The sequence below is a fragment of the Callospermophilus lateralis genome, chromosome 3 (genome assembly GCF_048772815.1).
Source record: "Callospermophilus lateralis isolate mCalLat2 chromosome 3, mCalLat2.hap1, whole genome shotgun sequence".
Taxonomy (NCBI): domain Eukaryota; kingdom Metazoa; phylum Chordata; class Mammalia; order Rodentia; family Sciuridae; genus Callospermophilus; species Callospermophilus lateralis.
This window is the reverse complement of record NC_135307.1, coordinates 155,275,883-155,296,643: the sequence shown is the minus strand read 5'-3', so window position 1 is coordinate 155,296,643 and position 20,761 is coordinate 155,275,883. Positions and strand designations below refer to the sequence as shown.

Sequence of the window (20,761 nt, the reverse complement as noted above, 5' to 3'; positions counted from 1 at the left end):
TACCATTAAACTGAAACTTCACCTGAAACAGTGATTGGCTATGTTCAGGAACCAGGATGATGAACCTGAGATCCCCTGCCCCCATGAACATAAATGCAAGACGACCCTGAACCTGGCCACAGCTGAAATTTTAAAATGTGATCACCTTATTTAGCTGGTCACTATCACAGTTGCTAGCATGTTCATTTCCACCTTCAAACGTTATCAGAAAGCAAAAAGATCACCTTTCCATTGACACAGGCATTTTAAGATGGCCAGTCTTCTCAGGTGGGGAATTGACAGTATTGCACCATCTCTTCCCGCTTTCTCCCCAGCTGGGCTGTGAACCCTGAAGCCCCTCCCTCCTGGTGGAGGAGCCCTTCCAGGTTTCTTTTGAAAGGCGGCTGCAGCTCAGCAATGAGAGAAGGACTTGGCTGTTCCCTCCTGCCAGTTCACTGTGGGAGCTTTTATGGCTACGTCTTTACCAGTGCCCTCCTTGGACCCTGTGTCCCCTTTCAGATCTGTCATCTCAGTAATGCATAATTTATTCCCTAAAAGAAGCAACAAAAGTTGGCCTTCCATGAAAACTGCTATAGTTGTACTGCATTATCCTTTATTATGAATTCACCCAGAGCGCTCTAATCATCTGTTATCATTTGCCATTTGAAAGTAGGGCAGCTCACCCTTTATCTCTGTCACCTATTGGATCAAGTGCAAAAAACCAGTCGTTTCTTGTCTGTTGAATCAGCTGTGCCAGGAAGGAGACAGTGCCCAGATCTTTTAGCATAAAAAGTGATATTCAGGGCAAATCCTACTCTCTTTCTACCACGTTCACATACAAACTTCACAACAGCGTGTATGATACCCTGATTATGTAAAGGAACCCCCTCCTCCTAACCATTTGTAAGGACTCCATGAAGCACTGGAGTGGTGCAAATACACTGATTCATTCATCTTTAACTAAAGGAACTTCTCTGGCTTGTTAAAAGCCTGCTATGAAAGAGCACCTGTCTCGGGCCCCACACCCCCCCCAGCTTTTTCACCCCTCTATACGACCTCCAGGGTCCCTTGTGGCAGTGGAACCCCATCTGCCCCCTGCACACACTGGCTAGCACACAAGAGTCAGCACCCACATCTCCCTTAGGCAAAGCCTAGGTGCTGGCCCCTCTTTCTGTCATTGTCCACCAAAACCCTGAGGATGTCCCACCTCCTCTTTCAGCAGTCACTTTACTTCACCTGACTTTAAATTCTTCCTTTTAATTTTTACCCAGAATTGAGGAAAGTCTCTTTCTCTGAGGCTCTCACTGTTCCTCTCTCTGTGCGTGCCCCGCTTTCTTTCTCTCTCCATTTCCCTCCAACAGCGCAAAATCGATCACTGTGAATAATAGTTGCATGACTGCTAACCTCATGTGAAACGTAAGAATGCCCTATCATCTGAAATCAAATGTTCATCTACAAGGAAACCAGAGCCATGAACCTCTCGAAATTCTAAAAACTCCCGGAAGTTCCCTTTTGAGCTTTTATAAACCTGTCCTTGTAACTATTCAAATCTACCTTTCCTTAAATAGCACATTAAAGATATGATTTATTACTTCCCTGAGTTTAAATGCCACCAATATGGCAGGAGTCCTACTTTATACCTACAATCCGTTGTAGGCACACACATGACTTTTGTTACATTTGGGATCATGTAGGATTATGAGCTATACTGCAAACCTAAAAACCAAACCTAAGGCTAAGTGGTACATATTTCTATCTTACAACCAAAGTATACGACCAATCTGGTGATTGGATATTTCTGATAGTTCTGATTTAATGGTGAATATGTCCTTTATGTATCATGTGAAGTAAAAATATGTAGGGGGATCATCTAGCCACTCCGAGGTCATTCTGAGGGCACAAACATTGTCCAGTTAGCAAGGGGAAAGTCTTGGGTCAGCAGCCTGAAAAATCTCAAACATTCATCCATATATCCAATCAGGAAGCATTCTGCTGTATCTTCTGTAGACCACGCCCTGTGAAAGGCTCCAGGGATAACTGGAAAGTTGAATGTGGACCTTATAGTCCAAAGAAGTCATCTCACAGAGAAGCCTAGATATGTATATAGACCATGGTGTGTTCTAGAAAGATATCTTCGTCCATTTTCTGCTGCTATAACAGAGCACCTGAAACTGGGTAATCTATAAAGAATAGAGAGGTTTATTTGGACTCATAGTTCTAAAACCAAGATTGGATGACTACATCTAGTGAAGGCCTTGTGTTCCTTCAACTCATGACAGAAAGTGGAAGCACAAGTGGGCAAGTGCGAAAGACAAAGGAGATGGACTTCCACATGGTTAACTCATTCCCAAGAAAGGCATTGTCTGCCCCTGTGATCCAAGCACCTCCCACTGGGCCCATCTCCCAGTGTTGCCCCATTGATCAAACCTAACCATGAGTTTTGGGGGGACAAACCATAATTAAACCACAGCAGAAGGAAAGATAGACACCACCCAGGCACCTACTAGAGCCTAATCTGGCTGGAGGCTGGACTATTTGCTGGGGGCCCATTGTGCCTATGAGCAGGCTGTGGTGGGGTCTTGATATGGGCCTTTCAAAACACAACTCATCCAAGCTAGGAAAGTTACTCTGATGAATATAAGTAACCATCCTGTTATGCCTAGGTTGATTTATTTTTCCCCAAGTGAGTCATCAAAGTCAATGTCTAAGCCAGGCACCAAGGCACATGCCTATAATCCCAGTGACTCAGGAGACTGAGGCAGGAGGATCACTAGTTCAAGTCCAGGCTTAGCAACTTAGCAAGACCCTGTCTCAAAAGAAATATAAAAAAGAACTATGGATATAGCTCAGTGGCAAAGCATCCTTGGGCTCAATCCCTAGTACCAAAAAAAAAAAAAAAAAAAAAAAAAAAAAAAAAAACTTTGCCTACTAATTTTTGTAAGGGGTTGGGCACATAAAAATAAAGCTATGGTTAGTCTATGAATTTTTGCCATGCTTGTATTTTACTTTCAGTTTATGGGGGAAAAAGTCATTATTTTTAAGTGGGTGCTTCATTTTTACAAGAAAAAGTTATTAATGGATTTTTTTTAAAAAAAAATTTGATGCATTTTTTTGTAGGTGGACACAATACCTTTATTTCAATTTTAAGTGGTGCTGAGGATCAAACCCAGTGCTTCATGTGTGTCACTACCACTGTGGCTCTACCACTGAGCCCCAGCCCCAGCCCTATTAATAGATATTTGAGTAAAGCTAATGTTATGGTTCATGGTTCTCAAATGTTATTGAATGATGATGATGATGATGATGATGATGATGATGAATTATATATAAAAGTGCTATCTTTGTGCCTGGCATATTACAGCCACAAGCTAAATTTGAATTGAGTCTAGAAATTCTTTGCAAAGTAAAATGTTGGGGATGCAAATCAAGTCAAGATGGCGCCTGGCACTTTGCCAGGAGGAGTGGTTTGAGAAGTAACGCCAGCGAGCCATTAAGATGATGAGGATTCCTTATTGACTGACTGCTGTATCTAGATGATGTTAATTAAGTTAAGCTGTGTGTAATTAGTTGGGTATATGTACCTCTGCTGTCCTGCAGAGAAGTGGCTCTCGCTACCTTGAGTGCCCGCTCAGTTCCCACTGAGTTTCTCCGCAATAAAGCAGTTCCCGCTTCAACCTTCAAGTTGCTTGTCACCTCTCGGTTATTTTGCCCAGCCGGACTACGGCAGTAAAAGTGAGAAATGATGTAAAAAGCACTCACAATTGCAGGAAAATAATGGAAAGAATAATCTCCCATAAAGAGGAGACATTTAAAAAGCAGAAGATTGAGCAGGTAAAGAGGAATGGGCCCATTTTATTACATGAGTTTGTTATCGTAGTGAGATTCTACTACATTAGTAATGAGATAAATATAAATAATCACATGAAGCATGTTTAAATGAAGAGTGTTTGGTGAAATCATATAGGCAGTTATTTAATATAAGAATATGATGGTTTGGACTTTTGTTCAACAAATATTCATCCCCCTCCCCCACTGTGGGGATAGACTGTACTTTCTGGCTCCCTTGGCCATGGGTGTAGCCATGGTCCATGGAATGCTGGTAGAGGTGGTGTAAGCAGAGGCTCAAAATATGCCAGAACAGTTGTGCTTACAGTTGCACGTTGCCATAAATAGAATATGCCTTGAATAGCTGTCAGTCCAAGGAGGATGAAACCCGCATTGTTGTAGAGTCCAACCAACCACACCTTGGAGCCAGAGTGGCTGACATCAGCCTGCCTCAGATACGTGTGCCAACAAATGACATGCTTATTGTTGTTTGACATTGAATTGGGGGGTGATTTGTTACACAGAATTATTATGGCAACAGCTGATTGTTATGATAACCAACGTCTCATATTTTTTGTTAGGGAATCTTGTTTCAAATTGAAGAGAGTTGCTATGGATTGGAAATTAAATGTCCACCCAAAGGTCCATATGCTAAATGCTTGGTCACCAGCCTATGATGCTATTGGAGGTGGTGGATCCTTTAGAGTAGTGTCTAGTGGAAGGAAGTTAGGTCACTGTGAGGTATGCCTTTGAAGGGGACATTGGAACCCTGGCCTCTTCCAATCTCTGTCTTTGTTTCCTGGCCACCATGAAGCAAGCAACTTTGCTCCACCACCCACACACCCCACCTTCGTGTGCTGCCTCACCACAGGACCAAAAGCAATGGAGCCAAGTGACCATGGAAGGGACCAAGTGACCATGGGGCCAAGTGAAACCCTGAAACTGCAAGCCAAAGTAAAACGTAACTCCTTTTAAGTTGATTTTCTCTAGCATTTTGTCACAGCTACAGAAAGTTGACTACTCAACAATAACCAAAATTATTTAGAAGTTAGTCTATACATCAAAAAATCTTTCATCTTAAAATTAAAGGTTTTATAAAATATATTACTTTTAAAATAGGAAAAGATCATCATCTTGGGCTGCCTACAATCTGTGGGGAACCCCTGCTAGGTGGTATTTTACCAGACCCCAGCAACATTGCACTCTCCAGTCTTCCATAAGTCTGTAGTGGATATGCCCTATTCACAGTACAGTTGCTAGCAGCTAATATGGAAGACACTGGAAAAATACCAAACTTGGAATTGTGTGAGACCTACACACTCAAATGTGTTCGACTGAAAATGAATACTGTCTTGGCATGCATATTTTAACAGGGCAGAAGACCTCAAACCTTTGACAGTTTTAGGTTCAAATTTTGGCTCTCCTGGCAGGCTGACACTTTGTTGTGCCAGACAGCCAAGATTCATGTCTTGTAGCAGGTGGGAGCCTCAGTAATTTAAGCAAAATGTTGGCTCTTTCAGCCAAGAAAAATGCATCTCCCTGGGAAATGTTGACGTACAGCATCTGAAGAGGGAGGAAATTACAGCCACAAAATCAGAGCCTCCCCATGAAGACAGAAAGGAAGAACTCGACTCCCTCACTTCAGTGCTCACCTGACGTTCCACAGGGAAGGACCTGGAGAATGGGAGACAGCTCTAGATGTGATCACCCTCAGAGACGCCCTCTGAAAGCTAGTCTAGCTCATTTTCCCTAAGCAGATGAGGCAAGCCATCACTCCTCCTATTAATTTTGGATGAAAATTGAGTTTTGCATAATGTATTCAACCAAATTGAATAAAGATTCTTGCCATTTATTTTGACTTGTAAAATTCCTCTTCATACCCTTTAAACGACCAGTGCAAAATAGAAAGATCCAGAGAGTATGCATTTCATGGTAAGATTGTTAACAACGTACCTGAAAAGCGAGTCTACACCTCTTTCTTTCTTTGTGCAAAGGTAAAAAACGCTAATTCAGTGTCATACTGTGTTTCACCCTGTATTGCCATTGATCTTAAAACTGGCGAAATAATATTAGAATAGCATTTGCAATTACTACAGTAATATTTTTGAGAAAGGTAAATAAATAATAGACCATTACTATTAAAATTCTCTTGCATAAATGAAATCCTTTAAGATTATTTTATGATTTTATGTTTGCTGACCAAAATAATACCCTTCAGTCCCTCTGGCTAAGTCTTGACACGTTACATTTTAAGATTCAGAATTTGAATCTTCATAAAGTTATCTTTTGTAAAGCAGAATCTTCTAGTCTTTAGTTCTTTTAAAAAAAAGGAAAAAATTTTCCTTGAAATCAACCTAGTTCAACATTTAAATATTAAAATATCAGTAACATTATGTAATGAATATTTTTTTTACCATTGGCCTTTCAAGTTTCTAGGGAAAAACACAGTATGAATTGCAAACTTTAGTAATTTTGTTTCCTTAATAAGTGTAGCAAATAGGGAACAAAACAAGATAAAAGGTTTTATTCTAGACCATTTCATTCAGCATAATTTCAACTTTCAAATTATAGGGACATAAATGAATGTCCTACTTCTGCGCTACAAGTACTTGACTACTTTGTGGGATGTTTTGTGCCAATTCTTTACTAAATTATCTTGGTGCCGTTGCTAGGTAACACCGCTGGCTTCCTGCAGCTGAAAAAGGAGAGGGTTACAGAGAACAATTCGGCATTATTAGCATTTGATTAATAAGTCGTTGTTGTTAACTGTATATCTTAGCATTTTCCCTCCTTTTCTAGGGAATGTCATTGTCTATGGGAATACGATTGATGCTTACACCACTGTGGAAACGCTCTTACACATCGGTGTGAAGGGCACCTGCATCTACCTGGTGCATCCCCCTCCTGAGTCTATCATCACCTGCATCAACAACTACACAGTGGAGAGCGCAGTGGAGGATGCGCTCAATACCGCCGGAGTGACCATTTACCAGGATGCAGTCTTAGCTCAGTGGAATGACGGCCAGTACCCAGATCCCATTCACAGTGCCAGCTTCACCACACCCACCAAGCCCTTCAGACTTACGTGCTCTGTAAGTGGGTCCCTTCGAACTTCACTCACCAGCTAGGGAGAGTAGTCACCTGCCAGGGGCTCAGGAGTCTGGAAGATTGGGAGCAGTGACTTTATAGTCATAGAATTGGAATGTTGTTTTCTGACTGCTCAGGTTATCTCTTCCTGCATAACAAGAAGCCACTGCACATTTAGTGGCTCAAAGCAACAACAATCACTTATTATCATCATCTTTCCTTATTCTGGGGGTTTGGGCCCAACCAGGCAGTTTTCACTGCAGGTCTTTTATGCAGTTAAATTCCGGATGATGGGGCTGGATTCATCTAGAAGGCATGTGCACTCACTTATGTCTGTCTGCTAATGCTAGATCAACTGCAATTGAGATTTTAGCCAAAACACTCATAAACAGCCCCTTTGTGGAGCTGGGCTTCCTCAAGCCATGGTGGCTTGGTTCTAAGGGCAATTAGAGAGAGGAGGGAAGACTGTGGCCCCTCCTTTGACCCAGCGTCAGAAGTCAAACAGCAGCATCTATGCCATTCTCTTTTGCTAGAGACAAGTCATTCACATCCATCCCATAGCCAAGGAGAGGGAATTAGAACCTGCTTCTTCATGAAGGGGTGTCAAACTAGAGTGCTGCCATGCACGAAAACTCCGCATGTCCCAGGCATGGTGCTGCCTAAAATGCATGGCCACTCTGTATTCTGCTCCTTAGTACATCCATTTATCCAATCCCACGACATTGGTTGAACACCAAGACGGTCCCCTGCTCTGTCCTAAGTGTTAGGGACAAGCCAATGAAAAAGACAGAAAAAGACCATTTTACTTTAAAAGTGATTCTGTCTGCACATGTTTGTCATGATACCTGTTTAAGATAGGAACAAACAAGATGTGTTTACTCAAAATTTTCCCCAAAAACTGTGATCCTGGAAGATGGCTAAGTTTATCCTGGGGAACCTCTGAAGGTGAGCATGTACCCTTTTTAGGAAGCAAAGGCCTAAGAAAACTTCCCCAAATATCCCAATGACTGTTGGTTCTCTAGGACCCCCTCTGACCTTTACTTCCCTATTCAGATAAAAATCAGAATCATGGCCAAAACACCTTGAAAATATTCTTAATTGCCTTGATCCTACATACCTCCCTGCTAATACTTCCCCCCAAAGCAATATGTGTCAGATGTTGGTGTGTCTGCTCTCAGATCCTTTTGCCTTGTCTGCTGCTGCCTTGTTCCCCGTATTATGTCCCCCAGAAATATACATATATTGGAGTGCCAATCCTCAATACCAGTGAATGTGACTTTTGGAAGTAAGGTCTTTGCCTATGTAATCAACTAAAGAAAATGTCATCCTGGATCAGGGTGGGCCCTGAATTCAATGGTTAGTGTCCTTACATGGAGAGAGAAAGAGATTTGATGACACAGAAGAGAGACACAGAGGTTAGTGTCATGATAGGTGTCAGTCACCGAATGCAAGGATTGCCAGTGTCTGCCAAAGCTAGTAAGAAGAAAGGAAAGATTCTTCCCCAGAGCCTTTGGAAGAGACATGATCCTGAGGACACCTTGATTTCAGATTTGTGGTCTCCAGAACAGTAGAGGAATAAATTTCTGGTTTTTTGAGCTACCCAGTTTGTGGTACTTTGGTACGGTGGCCCTAGGAAATCACAACAAATGATTTATGTGCAGTTGAAATTACAGTTTTTATGCACAATTTTCCCCTTCGGCTTCTTTCACTCAGCATAGTGATTTTGAAATTCCATAGAGTCCCATGAATCAATCATTCATTCCTTTCTTGCTGAATAGAATTCCATTATATAAATATTCACATTTTGCTTATTCATTTGTCTGCTATGCACATTCTTGTATACATCTTTAGGTAGACATATAATTTTATTTCTTTTAGTTAGATACCTAAAGAATGTACCTTTCTAAGTTGCTACCTTACTGCTCTCCAAAGTATCTGTACTATCTTACATTTTCACCAGCAATGTATGAGTGTTCTGGATACTCCTCATTCTTGTCAACACTTAGTATTGTCAGTCTTTCTCATTTTAGCCATTCTCATGAGTGTTACATGGTGTATCATTGTGTTTTGAATTTTGGTTTCCTTATAATTAATAATGTCAGGCATCTTCTCATGTACTTATTGGTCATTGGTTTGTCTTCCTTTGTGAAGTGTCAGAACTATTATAAAAGAATTGTTTTGTTTTCCAATCTATAGAATTGATTTTGTATATAAACATTTTAACCTGAAACCGCTAAATTCCCTTCTCAGTTCTGATAGTTGCTTCCTAGATGCACATGCTTATTATGCAAGTATGTGTAGTTTTATATCTTTTCTGATATTTAGGTATTTTATTTCAGTTAGTTGTTTTACTTCAGTAAGACTTCCAATGTAATTTTGAATAAAAGTGTGAAAAATAGACATCCCTGCCTTGTTCCAAATCTTAGTGTGGAAACCATTAAATGTGAGGTTGTCTGTGGGTTCTTCTTTTATATCTTTTATGGATTAAGGAGTAACCTTTCATTTCCTAGCTATTCAGAAGTTTTATCATGAATGATTGTTGAATTTTGTCAAATGAATTTTTCATAGCTTTTTTTTTAAAAAAAATTGTATTCTTTTCTCCTCAACTCTATTAATACAGTGAATTAGGCTGATCAATTTTTCAAAACATTCAGCCAATCTATATTCCTTGAATAAACACTTATTAGTCATGGTGTCCTTCTAAGTACTGTTCAATTTTATTTACTAATATGTTTTAAGAATTTTTTCAACTATATTCATGAGGGATATTGATCTATAATTTTCTGTTTTTGTAATAATACCCTTGTAAGGTTTGGGTATCTGGGCTATGCTGGTCTTGTAAAATAATTTAGGCAATGTTGCCTCCTTCTTTATTTTCTGAAAAAGTTTGTGTAAGATTGGTATTACTTCTTCTTTGAATGTTTCACAGAGTTAACCAGTGAAACAGTCTGGGCCTGGAGTTTATTTGTGGGAAGATACTTGATAACAAATTTACTTTCTTTATCAGACATAAGGCTATTTAGATTTTCTACTTCTTGTGTCAATTTTGGTAAATTGTATTTTGCAACAAATGTATCAATCTTATTGAAGTTGGTCAGAATTGTTGGCCTTAAGTTATTCGTGTATTATTTTATTATCTCTTTAATATTTTGGATCTATAATAATAACCTACCATTTATTTCTGTTGTTGGTAAATTGTATTAGTCTCTCCATGTCTCTCTTTCTGTCTCTTCATTCTCTCAGTTTATTTTTTTAATATTTATTTAGTTGTAGATGAACCCACAGTATCTTTATTTATTTTTATGTGGTGCTGAGGATCGAACCTAATGCCTCACACATGAGAGGCAAGCACTTTACCACTGAGCTACAGTCCCAGCCCCACTCTCTCAGTTTAAATAGAGATTTGTCAATTTTATTAATTTTGTTTTCAAAGAATCAACTTCACTTTCCAGTAAACTTGGCTCCTTTGCTCTATTATCTGTTTAGTTTTCTCTTCTATCAATTTCTGCACTAACAGTGTTTTTTTCCTTCTGTTTGCTTTGGATTTACTTTGCCCTTTTCTAGTTTCTAAAGGTAGAGTTTTAGATCATAAATTTTTACAAGCATTTAATCTATATGTTTTCTTTTGTGTTTTACCTACCCCCACAAATTTTAACATACAGAATTTTCTTTATCATTTAGGTCAAAAAGGTTCTAATCTCCCTTGTGATTCTTTTTTGACCCTTAGATTATGCATTCAATTTCCAAATATTTGAGGGTTTCCTAGTAACCATATTTTTGTGGATTTCTAATTTAATGGTATTTTGGTCAGAGAACATATTCTTTACTATTATTCAATAATATTATTATTTATTTATTTAAGATTTGTTGAGACAAATCTTAGGCCTACCATTTTTGTGTTCAAGCATATGAACTGTTTTCCTGAACCTGTAAAGAATATGTACTTTGTGGTTGTCAGGTATAGTGTTTTTCTAAATAACAATTAGTTCAATGTAGTTGATAGTGATGTCTTACTCTTTTGTGTCTTTACTGATTCTTTTCACCTAATTCTACCAATTTCCGAGAAGAGGTATTAAAATTTTTTTATTGTTGTGGGAGTTTCCATTTTTCCCTTTTATTCTGTCCGGTTTTGCATTTATCATATGAAAGTCCCTCTATAGCTCTTATCTTTAGGTCCATTTGTCTGATATTAATATAGCCATTCCATTTGCATATTATATTTTTATGCGTGTACTTTCTACTTGTCTGTGTCTTTTATGTCTCAACTGTGTCTTTTGTAGGTATCATAAAGTAGACTGTACTTGCATAGCAAATTTAGCATCCTGAAACAACATCCATTTGTAGCTTCTGATCCACTCTCAGCTCCTAGAGCCACCCATTTCCTTCACCTATGACTCCTCCCATTTTCAAGCCAGCAAACTAGACTCTCCCTTGTGTCAAATTCCCCACACTTAGAATCCCTCTTTTCAAGAAAAGCCTGATTCTTTTCAAGGATTTATTTGCTTAGTTCAGACTTATCAAGCATGGTCTCTCCTTCTTAAAGTCAATTGAGCTATACAACATATCAATCATATTCACAGTTCACACCAGTACTCAAAGGAAGAGTGGGAATCTTGGGAATTATATTAGAATTATACCTTCTATATACTTTGTATCCTTTCTAACTATCTCTGCATTCTAGTTAATTAGACCATTAATATTTAATGCAATTAATGATGGATTTAGGCCTACCATTTAATTATTTGTTTACTGCTTATCCCTTCTGATTTCTGCTCTTCTGTTCTATCTTGCCTATTTTATTTTGGATTATTAGAGTACTTTTTAGTATTCTATTTCAAATAGCTTTTTAGCTATATCTTTATTTTTAGTGATTTTTTATGAATTATAATATATATATCAGTAACCTTTCACATCAATAGAGTTAATATTGCACCATTCCACATAAAATATATTTTTAAAATGTTTTTGTAACCATACAGGTCATTTTCCCTACATCCTGGACATAGTGCCTATAATCCACCCTCTTTTAGAAGCTTTCAAATTAAGGAAAGTCACATCCATGTTTGTTTTTGCTCCTACACAAGCTACCTGATTTTAAATACCAGAATCTTCAGGAGGCAGTTCTCCTATTTTGAGCAGAGTTTATAGCTAATATTGGTGAGAGGTTTAGTCTCAGGGGTTCGTACTACCATACCAGAAGAAGAGCTCTCTTGAAATTGTTGTTTTGATCTTATTTCAAGGCCTTGCCTCCCCTGCCTGGTAAACATGTCATTTGGGCTCCCCACAGATGGACCAGCCTCCAGCCAGTTTAGAATCCCAGTTAAACTGGTCTGGAATCAGTTTCTCCCTTTTTGTTAGCAACCATTTCTCCAATTGCATAGTAAGCTCCATGTTTATTATTTATACCAAGATATTCTTTCTTGGGGCTTCTCATTTTGCTTGGCAAAGAAGTATTTGTCTGAATGCGCCAGGAATGAGGTTTGTCAAATCACCGTTAGATTTGCTTATTCAGTTCTCAGTCTAGTACACAAGCTCCTATGAAACTCCAAATGTAGCAAAAATTGTGAATGCTGAAATCAAAAGAGTGTAAATAAATACTACTGTAATACTACTAAGCTTGAGGAAACAAAATTAGCATATTTGTGTGTTATTGAGCCAAAAAATAGATTTAATTAGAAAAAGAAAAATGTAAGGTAGAAGAACTTTGTGAGGATGCTAAAGGGGACTTCTGAACAATTTCACAGAATCAAGAGATTGATGACACTTTTTTATGTATAATTTGAATTCAAGTCAAGTGAATTTCTAGATTTCATGTTAAGTGGAAAGTCTATTTTTATATACATGGGAAAGGAAAAGAGAGAGTAGAAAAGTCTCTAGGGAGGTGATAAGATTAAGTCTAAGAAATCTATTTTCCTATGATTACTGGGTAAGCCACTGCCTTCTATACCAGAGCAAGGAGGAGTAAGACAGGAGGAGCTCAGACCTGGTGGAGGTGGAGGCTGGTGATTTATTCTCTCTGAATTATCCTGAAGGGACCAGCTTGCTGGGTTTAAAAATCTAGGAAAGGAGTACTTTGAAGACTCAAGGCTGACTGAGGTAACCCATAAGAAGGAATCTAGAAAGACCTAAGAGTTAGACACAAGAAAAGGAAGATGGGGGAAAACGCTGAGCTAGAGCTATTTGAAATTTAGAAGAAGAAAGGGGAAAACAGGATCTCTACAAGTGTAAATTTTCTTACAGGAGAAAAAATACTTTATGGTAGCTATTCATTACTTGGCTTCTTATCTCCATAGGATGTCTGAATTGTTAAAAAAAAAAAGTCACTGGGTGATTTTAATTTGTTCTTCATACCAAAGATAATCTCTCTCTCCCTCCCTCTTCCTCCCTCACACACACACACACCCATAAACACAAAACATTATGACAAACTTTTAGTAGATTTTTTGTGCCCCAAATAATAAAATGCTATTCCTACTCTTGGGAAGGTGTAATAAAGAGTGATAACTGAATAATGGTATGATTGTTCACTTTGCAGATGTTCTTCAGCTTCTGTGAGAAGAAAGTGGATTATGAAACATTTAAAGCACTCAATGATGCATGTCTTGTCTATGATGGCCGACTTGTGATTGATACCAACTTCCACACAAATGACGTAGCCATCCGGGCTGCTGGCTCCCTCACCAAGTTCTCTAATAGATATTACTCAAATGAGTGGACTCACAGCAACTTCAGTTCCAAAGAAATTGGCTTTCAGCTGGCAGCAGCTATGCTCAATCTCTTTGATCCAACTCTTGAGCCTGTGACTGAGCCACCTGCCGATCTTGACCGACTCATCCCCATGTATAAGGGAGCCAAGATCCAAGGTACGTCAGTGGGCCACTTTATTTCCCTTGATGAAGCCACAAATTGAATGTGAGCCCGCATTCAGACTAGGCCTCTGTGCTTCTCTTGGGCTTGGAGAGGAGGGTCCTGGAATGGGTTGCCACAGAGGTAGAGGAAGGGTCTATAGCATTTCTTAAGCATTTATTCTGAACTTGGCATCATCATCGTCATCATCATCCTTTGCATTTTGAGCATTTATTGTGGGCCACATCTCACTGGTACCCATTTTACAGATAAGAAAATAGGTAATGATCAGTAACTTGCATAGAGATCTCATAGCTGGTGAATGGTGGTTTGCCCTAAACTTCCATTCTTAAATTGAGATAAGGAGACCCACCCTTTCAGACAGCTTAGTCCTTAGCTTGCTATCTGGATGAATAAGCTCAACTACTTGCAGCTGTAAAACACTCCACTTTCACCCCCTAAGCCTCATTGATCACTAAGGTAATGATTTCCTGGGGAACCATGCAGTTCCTATATGTTTGGGAGGTGAAAGATACTGTTAAAAATGGTGTCTTTGAATGTTGTGGGCATTCTGGTCAGAAAACCCCACATATTTACCAAATTGTATTTACATATTCAGAACATTCATGAACCAAATCCCAAAGCTGTTCATAGACTCCTAGGGTATCCAAGGACTCTAATCCAGTATACAAAACATCACACTTAAGAGCAACAGTCCCACATTCCAATCCTTGTCTTTTTCTACCTAATAAGACAGATAAAGAGCTCTTGCTCTGCTTCTCACACTGGTTGAGACCTTGGGGAAGGCAGTAGCCGTAGGCAAGCAAGAAAAAGGAACAGTATCAGAGACCAGAGTTGGATCAGTCTCAGACTTTAGGAACAAACCCGAAATATGAAGGATTTCCTACTGATAGGTTTCTAAAGCATTGAGCAAAGAACTTCATTGATCTTCTTTATACAGTGTAAGTTTTGAATATTTTTGCTATATATTGGAGGAGTGATATGGAGTAAGAATGCCATTCCAACATTGTAGGCTTCTAAAGGTCGTGATCTGGTTTGGATAGGTATAGGTTAGGGTGCTGGGAGCTGTGGGGAAACACAATGTACATGGGATCAGTTTGACAATGCTTGGAGGACTGGTGGTGCCAAGACGAGGTATAATGTAGCCTTCACATTGATTTGATTAAATAAAGCTCAGCCACTCAGGGTGTTCCTTACTATTAGCAGTACCTTAGTAAAAGAGTTTGAGGAGCATATATATGGTGGGCATCTCTGTTTTGTGATTAAAAATGTAAACTTTGTTCCCCACCTCATTAACAATTCATTTCAAATATGGAAAACTTGCCGTTTCCTCTAGGAGGAATTCTTCCTGGGTCTTACCATTATCTGCATGTTTCCAAACCTAATATTCCAACTCCCTTGGCGGTACAAATGTCACAGACCAATTTTGTAAGTATTATTCCTGGATTTCATTCTATGTTCAAATATAACACTTTGTTTATGGGAGAGTGAAATTCTTTACTTGGTCTTTGATGTAATGTATTGGTTCACACATCAAAAACCCACTATGATTGTCAGCCCCCAAATGCCCCCAAGAATCTTTGGTCCTCATACACTTATGTGGTTCCCTCGCACACTGAGTAGGGTGAACTGTGTATTCAACAGGATATTTTGGTGGTGACAGTGTGCTAGGTCATGGAAAATATTGTAGCTTCCTAATTGCCTCCTTCTGGATCACCTGATACCATGTTACAAGATGACACAGGCAGCCCTTTGAGGTCTATGTGGTAAGGACCAGCCCTTGTTAATTTGCCATCCACATACCTTGGCCATGTATCTTCACATGACTACAGTCCTAGCCAACTTTTCTTGACTGAAAACTTATGAGAGACCATGAACTAGAACCTCCTAACTAAGCTACTCCCAATTTCTAACTCCCAGAGACTGTGAGATAATTAAAGTATTCTGTTGTTTTAAGCCAATAAGTTTTCTTTACTGCTTTATTTTTAGAGCAGCTTTAGGTTTGTAGTAAAATTGAGCAGAATGTACAAAGATTTCTCATATACCCCTTCCTCACCCTCCCTCAACACACTTATGGCCTCCCTCACTATCAGCACTTCCCATCAGAGTGATATATCTGTTCATACTAGTGACTCTACGTTGACACATCCTTAACAATCAAAGCCATCATTATTAACCAAAGTTCACATTAGGGTTCACTCTAGGTGTTGTACATGCCTGGGGTCTGGCCATATGAGTCTACCAATAGCATCACACAGGAAATTTCACTGCCCTAAAAATACTCTGTGCTCTGCTCTTCATCCATTTCTCCATACTAAGTTCTGGAAATTGCTAGTCTTTTTAATATCACCATAGATTTTCCTTTTCCAGAATGTCATATACTTTGAATTACATAGCATGTAGCTTTTTCAGATTGGCTTCTCTCACTTAGTAAGATGCATTTAAGTTTCCTCCATGTCTCTTTTTTTTCTGAAGCAAAGGTCTCACCATGTTATCCAGGCTGAGTTCTAACTGGTGCTTCTCCCTCCCACCTTAGCATCCCAAGTAGCTTAGGTTATGGGTACATGTCACAGAACCCTGCTTCTTGTGTTTCATTACTTGATAACTGATTTCTTTTAATCACTGAATAATATTCCATTATCTAGAAGTATCACCATTTACTTATCCATTCACCTCCTGAAGGACTTTAAGTCATTAGAGTTGTTTTTTTTTTGTTGTTGTTGTGTTTGGTTTTTTTTTTTTTTTTTTGGATGGTGGGGGGTACCAAGAATTGAACTGAGGGGCAATCAACCACTGAGCCACATCCCCAGCCCTATTTTGTATTTTATTTAGAGACACAGGGTCTCACTGAGTTGCTTAGTGCCTCACTAAATTCTGAGGCTGGCTTTGAACTCACAATCCTCCTATTTCCACCTCCCGAAACTCCAGGATACAGGCATGTGCCACTGGGCCCAGCAAGTCATTAGGTTTTGATCAATAGATTATAAATAAACTATTAGAATAGTTACCCTCATGACAATGAAGCAAGGAAATTGCTTAGAATCTGAAATGGACATTTAGAACACACTTTTATCCTCCCTTCTCTGAATTATAGCAAAAAGATATCCAGGAAAGGGAGAAGCTACGGCACTGGACCTCCTGTGTTAAAGGAGATCATAAAGGACACAGCATGGTTGGTCAGTTGGACAGCTGCACAAATCTGATAGATAATCCAAGTCTAGGATTATTTTGTCAACTGGGAACTTCCTTTATGAAGAGTCACATTTGCTTTTAGTCAATGAGGCGGACACTGAAGTTGCCTACTTAATTTGGTTTCCATTGTCTTCTCCTGAATATTTTTGAGGATTAATTATATGACCAGCATAACATAAATACATTTCTCAGATTTCCTTTAGGATAGGAATGACCATATGGCATGTTCTGGCAAATGGAATATATTTGGAAGCTATTGGAAAAGAGGAAGACTCAAAATGTCACGGGCTATTGGTCCCCTACCTTATCCCTTCAGGAAACCTGAATCCCATCTCTTCCATTTGCTTCCCATGTGTCTTGAACAAGTTATTCAACTTCTTTGAATTTCTGGGATTGTTAGAGATCATATATAAAATAGTACTGCCTGGAGCAAAAATGGTAACCAATCAATAGTGGATGTTGTTAATCGTGGCTCCAGATCAGTCTTCTTCCAGGGAGAGGACAGATGGTTATCTTTAAAATTTCTTTGCTTTAGGCTTTTCCCAGATCTGCTTAGGTGTCCCAGACACGTGATCTGATGCAAAATTTCCATACAACAAAGAAAACCACAGAATCATAGCAAATGCTGTTCCAGTTTCTATTCCTGTATGAAACACTTGAGGTATAAAACAGCCATTTGATTCTACTCAAAGTCTGTGCTTTCAGGAATTCCAAAAGGGCACAATAGAACACAACATGCCTTGGGTGGGAAGACTAGAAGCCTAGATCAATGATTAGGGTTATATGAGGGCTTATCTACTCATAGCTAAAAGCTTGTTGCTTTCTTGAGCTGGGATGACTGGAAGACAGGGAGTGCTGAGCAGAGCCTTCCTGCCTGGCCTATCCGTGCAGCCTGGGCTTCCTCACAGCATGGAGGCCCCTGGTCAGGGCTCCAAGGGCAAGCATTCTCCCTAGCAAGTTGCCAACTGCACTGCCTGTATGGCCCAAATGAGCAAGCCACACAGCATCAGTTCCCCCACACCCTCATGCTCTGCTGGAGCAGTCACAGCCTGTGGGTATTTAAGGTAGTATACGGGACAGAATCCATCTATCAATGGAAAGATTTTTAAGATCATATTGCAAAAAGTAATTGAAATGGGGCCATCAATGTGGTGGCCATCTTTGGAAAGTGCAATCAGCCACAGACAGGGGCATTCAGATAGACAAGGTAAAGACCAGAGTGTAAGAGGCTGAGCACTTTGTTCATCATAGGTAAATAACTTGAGCCTGACATGTACAAGAGCTAGAAAATACTAGACTTGGTTTCAGACAGAATTAGATTCTTGAAGGACACTGCATGATTTCCTACATATAGTGCCATTTATTTATGAACCACTTGCTCTCTCTCTGAATAAAGTCAGAGGAAAAGCCAAAAGAGGTTTTTAGATAATGAGAGTTTTAATAACAGTGCAACTTAAATAGATTTCTTTGGCTGGTGCTATGACAGTATTTGAACAGGACCCCTGACTTTAATTAACCATTTTGCCAGGTGGGCCTCCTTTTTAATTAGTACAGAACATCTAAACAGATTTTTCCCCCATTTTATTATCCAAGAAAAAAAAATGTAGGATGGCTGCATGGCAATCTTTTGGGGTAGGAATTAATTTGATTAAGTAAAATTGTTGCCAAAATGGTCAGGCAGTCACCTAAATAGATCCAATTGATCAAGAATAGAGCCCATTCAACAGTATTTCACTAGAGAAATTACTATTCTGACAATAAGGGCAGCACAGATTAATCTTATCCGACTTTTACAGTTCTCAATAACTGGAATATTTAAGTAAGGAGATTGTTCAGTAATTCATGAGCTCTTTGAGCAGTAACTTGACAAATGGAAGAAAGGGTACCCCAAATCGTCTACATAATAAACTAATTTGCAGATTCCAGTCCACATGCTTTGTTGGCTTATCCACCACAAAAATAAAGAAATTTGTCACAACAAATTCTGCCTTGGATACTATTAAATTTAAAATTGTATGTTTGTCATGAGATCTGGGAACCTGATTTCATGAACACCAAGTCTGATTAATCCTGTGTCTTCCATTTGGCGTGAACTTCAGAGCCATTTTCCAACCTTTGTCAAAATCATAAAGGAACTTGAAAGGATAATTGTACTCAGGGAAAAAGAAGAAGAGAAAGAAAAGAACCAAACCAGAACCAGTCCCTCCACCAACAGCTTAAATATAAGATCCAAATCTTCTAGCAATTTATTTATATACTTAAAGGAAGAAGCTAGACACACCCCGGCAAATTGGAAAGTTTGCAAAATAATCATAATTACCCCAGAATCCCTCATGAGATGACAGGGCTGGGAGGCTTTTTAAGTCATCATTTAGAGGAGGGACTTTTTGTGAGAAGGGACAGAGAGTTCTGGACTTCACTGGGTTTTCCTAATCTGTCAACAACTGTCATTAGGAATGACCCATACTCCAAGAATAATTTGTGTCTGAGAAGTCCATCTATGCATGAATTGTCTTTAATACCACTGCAAAATATTTTTGATGCATTTTAAGTTGCCAGGATGACCTCTCCCCCACACACTATGCCAACATAGTGCCAAATATTATTAAAATGGACACAATTTGCCTTTTGTAGTTAAGATCAATATTCTGCAAAATCTCCGCATTACTTTCATTATAGAGTGACTAGACTGGATAGACTGTTTAAGCCCCTGTAGTTATAAAGTTAGGATTATGATGACAAAACATACAAAAAGTAAAAAGGGCAATCGATCCATAATAACAAATTGTTGAAGACAATGCTGAGGATTCCACTCTCCTGGAATAGGTTGACACGGAGGACAATTCATGCTCAGACTCTCCCAGATCCCAGGCAGTGGCCCACCAAGGACCTTCAGAAATTTGTCACATTACTACCACTGAGAAACTGTGGCTCCTGTCTTGAGGTGCTGAGCCTCAACTAAGGTTGTTTGAAGTCCAAATCAGCTCTCCTCAACACAGAGAAAGCCCTGCAGGTTGCAGGGCAGGTATTTAATGAAACTCCTTGCAAAGTCAAATTTTTGTTGCCCACATGGGTGGATCTCAAGGAGGACCTTTTTGATGTCTGAGTTCCCTTTTCTCAATTGCTCAGCATAAATAAACATTGAGGAGGAGGAAGAGCAAGAGGAGGAGACCAAGCAAGACCTTGTGAGATTGCTTTCTCTGCTCTCCACAGATCTTTGGGGAAACCAGCAGCTAAAACTATGCCAGAGTGGTTGTGGGGGCTTGCTCTCCGGGATCCCCAGGAGCCCTGCTACCATGGTGAGGGACAGTGGCCCCTCCTTGGATAGTCACCCACAGTTGGTACCAAACTCCAGTGTTCTCTAAAGCCTTGTATTTCACCATAGAAACGCACATGGGTGTCACATTCTTCACTATGTGCATTCTAATTCTGAAATAATGTCTGTCACCCTGGGCCACCCAAGTAAACACGGCACCACTGGGAATTATTCTGTCATGTCCTGTGTCCCCACTCTGGGTGGTGGGATTCTTTGCTCAATCTGACAAGTCAAGACTTGAGGAAACATACCTGAATTAAAAAGTCTAAGGGCATCCAGGACCACAGAAATACATGTGCAAGTTCAGAAAGTGGCAGGTGGTCAGGGAAGACCAGAAACCTGGGACCTGGCTTTAGCTTTTCTTTGGACAAGTCCCACTGTTCCACACTAACTCCTCATGGATCCCTCTCCTCCCTCCTTCCCGTCCTCTCTCCTTCCTTTTCCTTCTATGTCTTCCTTACTCCCTCTGCTTTCTGTTCCACTTCTCTTTTAATT

General features: G+C 39.5%; 1 protein-coding gene across 1 annotated transcript in view; it reads left to right on the top strand.

Annotated features, from left to right (window-relative positions):
- Positions 1-20,761, top strand: part of Cfap61 (cilia and flagella associated protein 61) — a 247,891-nt gene that overhangs the window by 172,149 nt on the left and 54,981 nt on the right. The window contains exons 21-23 of the mRNA XM_076848917.1: positions 6,604-6,896; positions 13,427-13,754; positions 15,095-15,186. Coding sequence (XP_076705032.1) covers positions 6,604-6,896; positions 13,427-13,754; positions 15,095-15,186 — 713 coding nt within the window. The remainder of the gene's footprint in view (positions 1-6,603; positions 6,897-13,426; positions 13,755-15,094; positions 15,187-20,761) is intronic.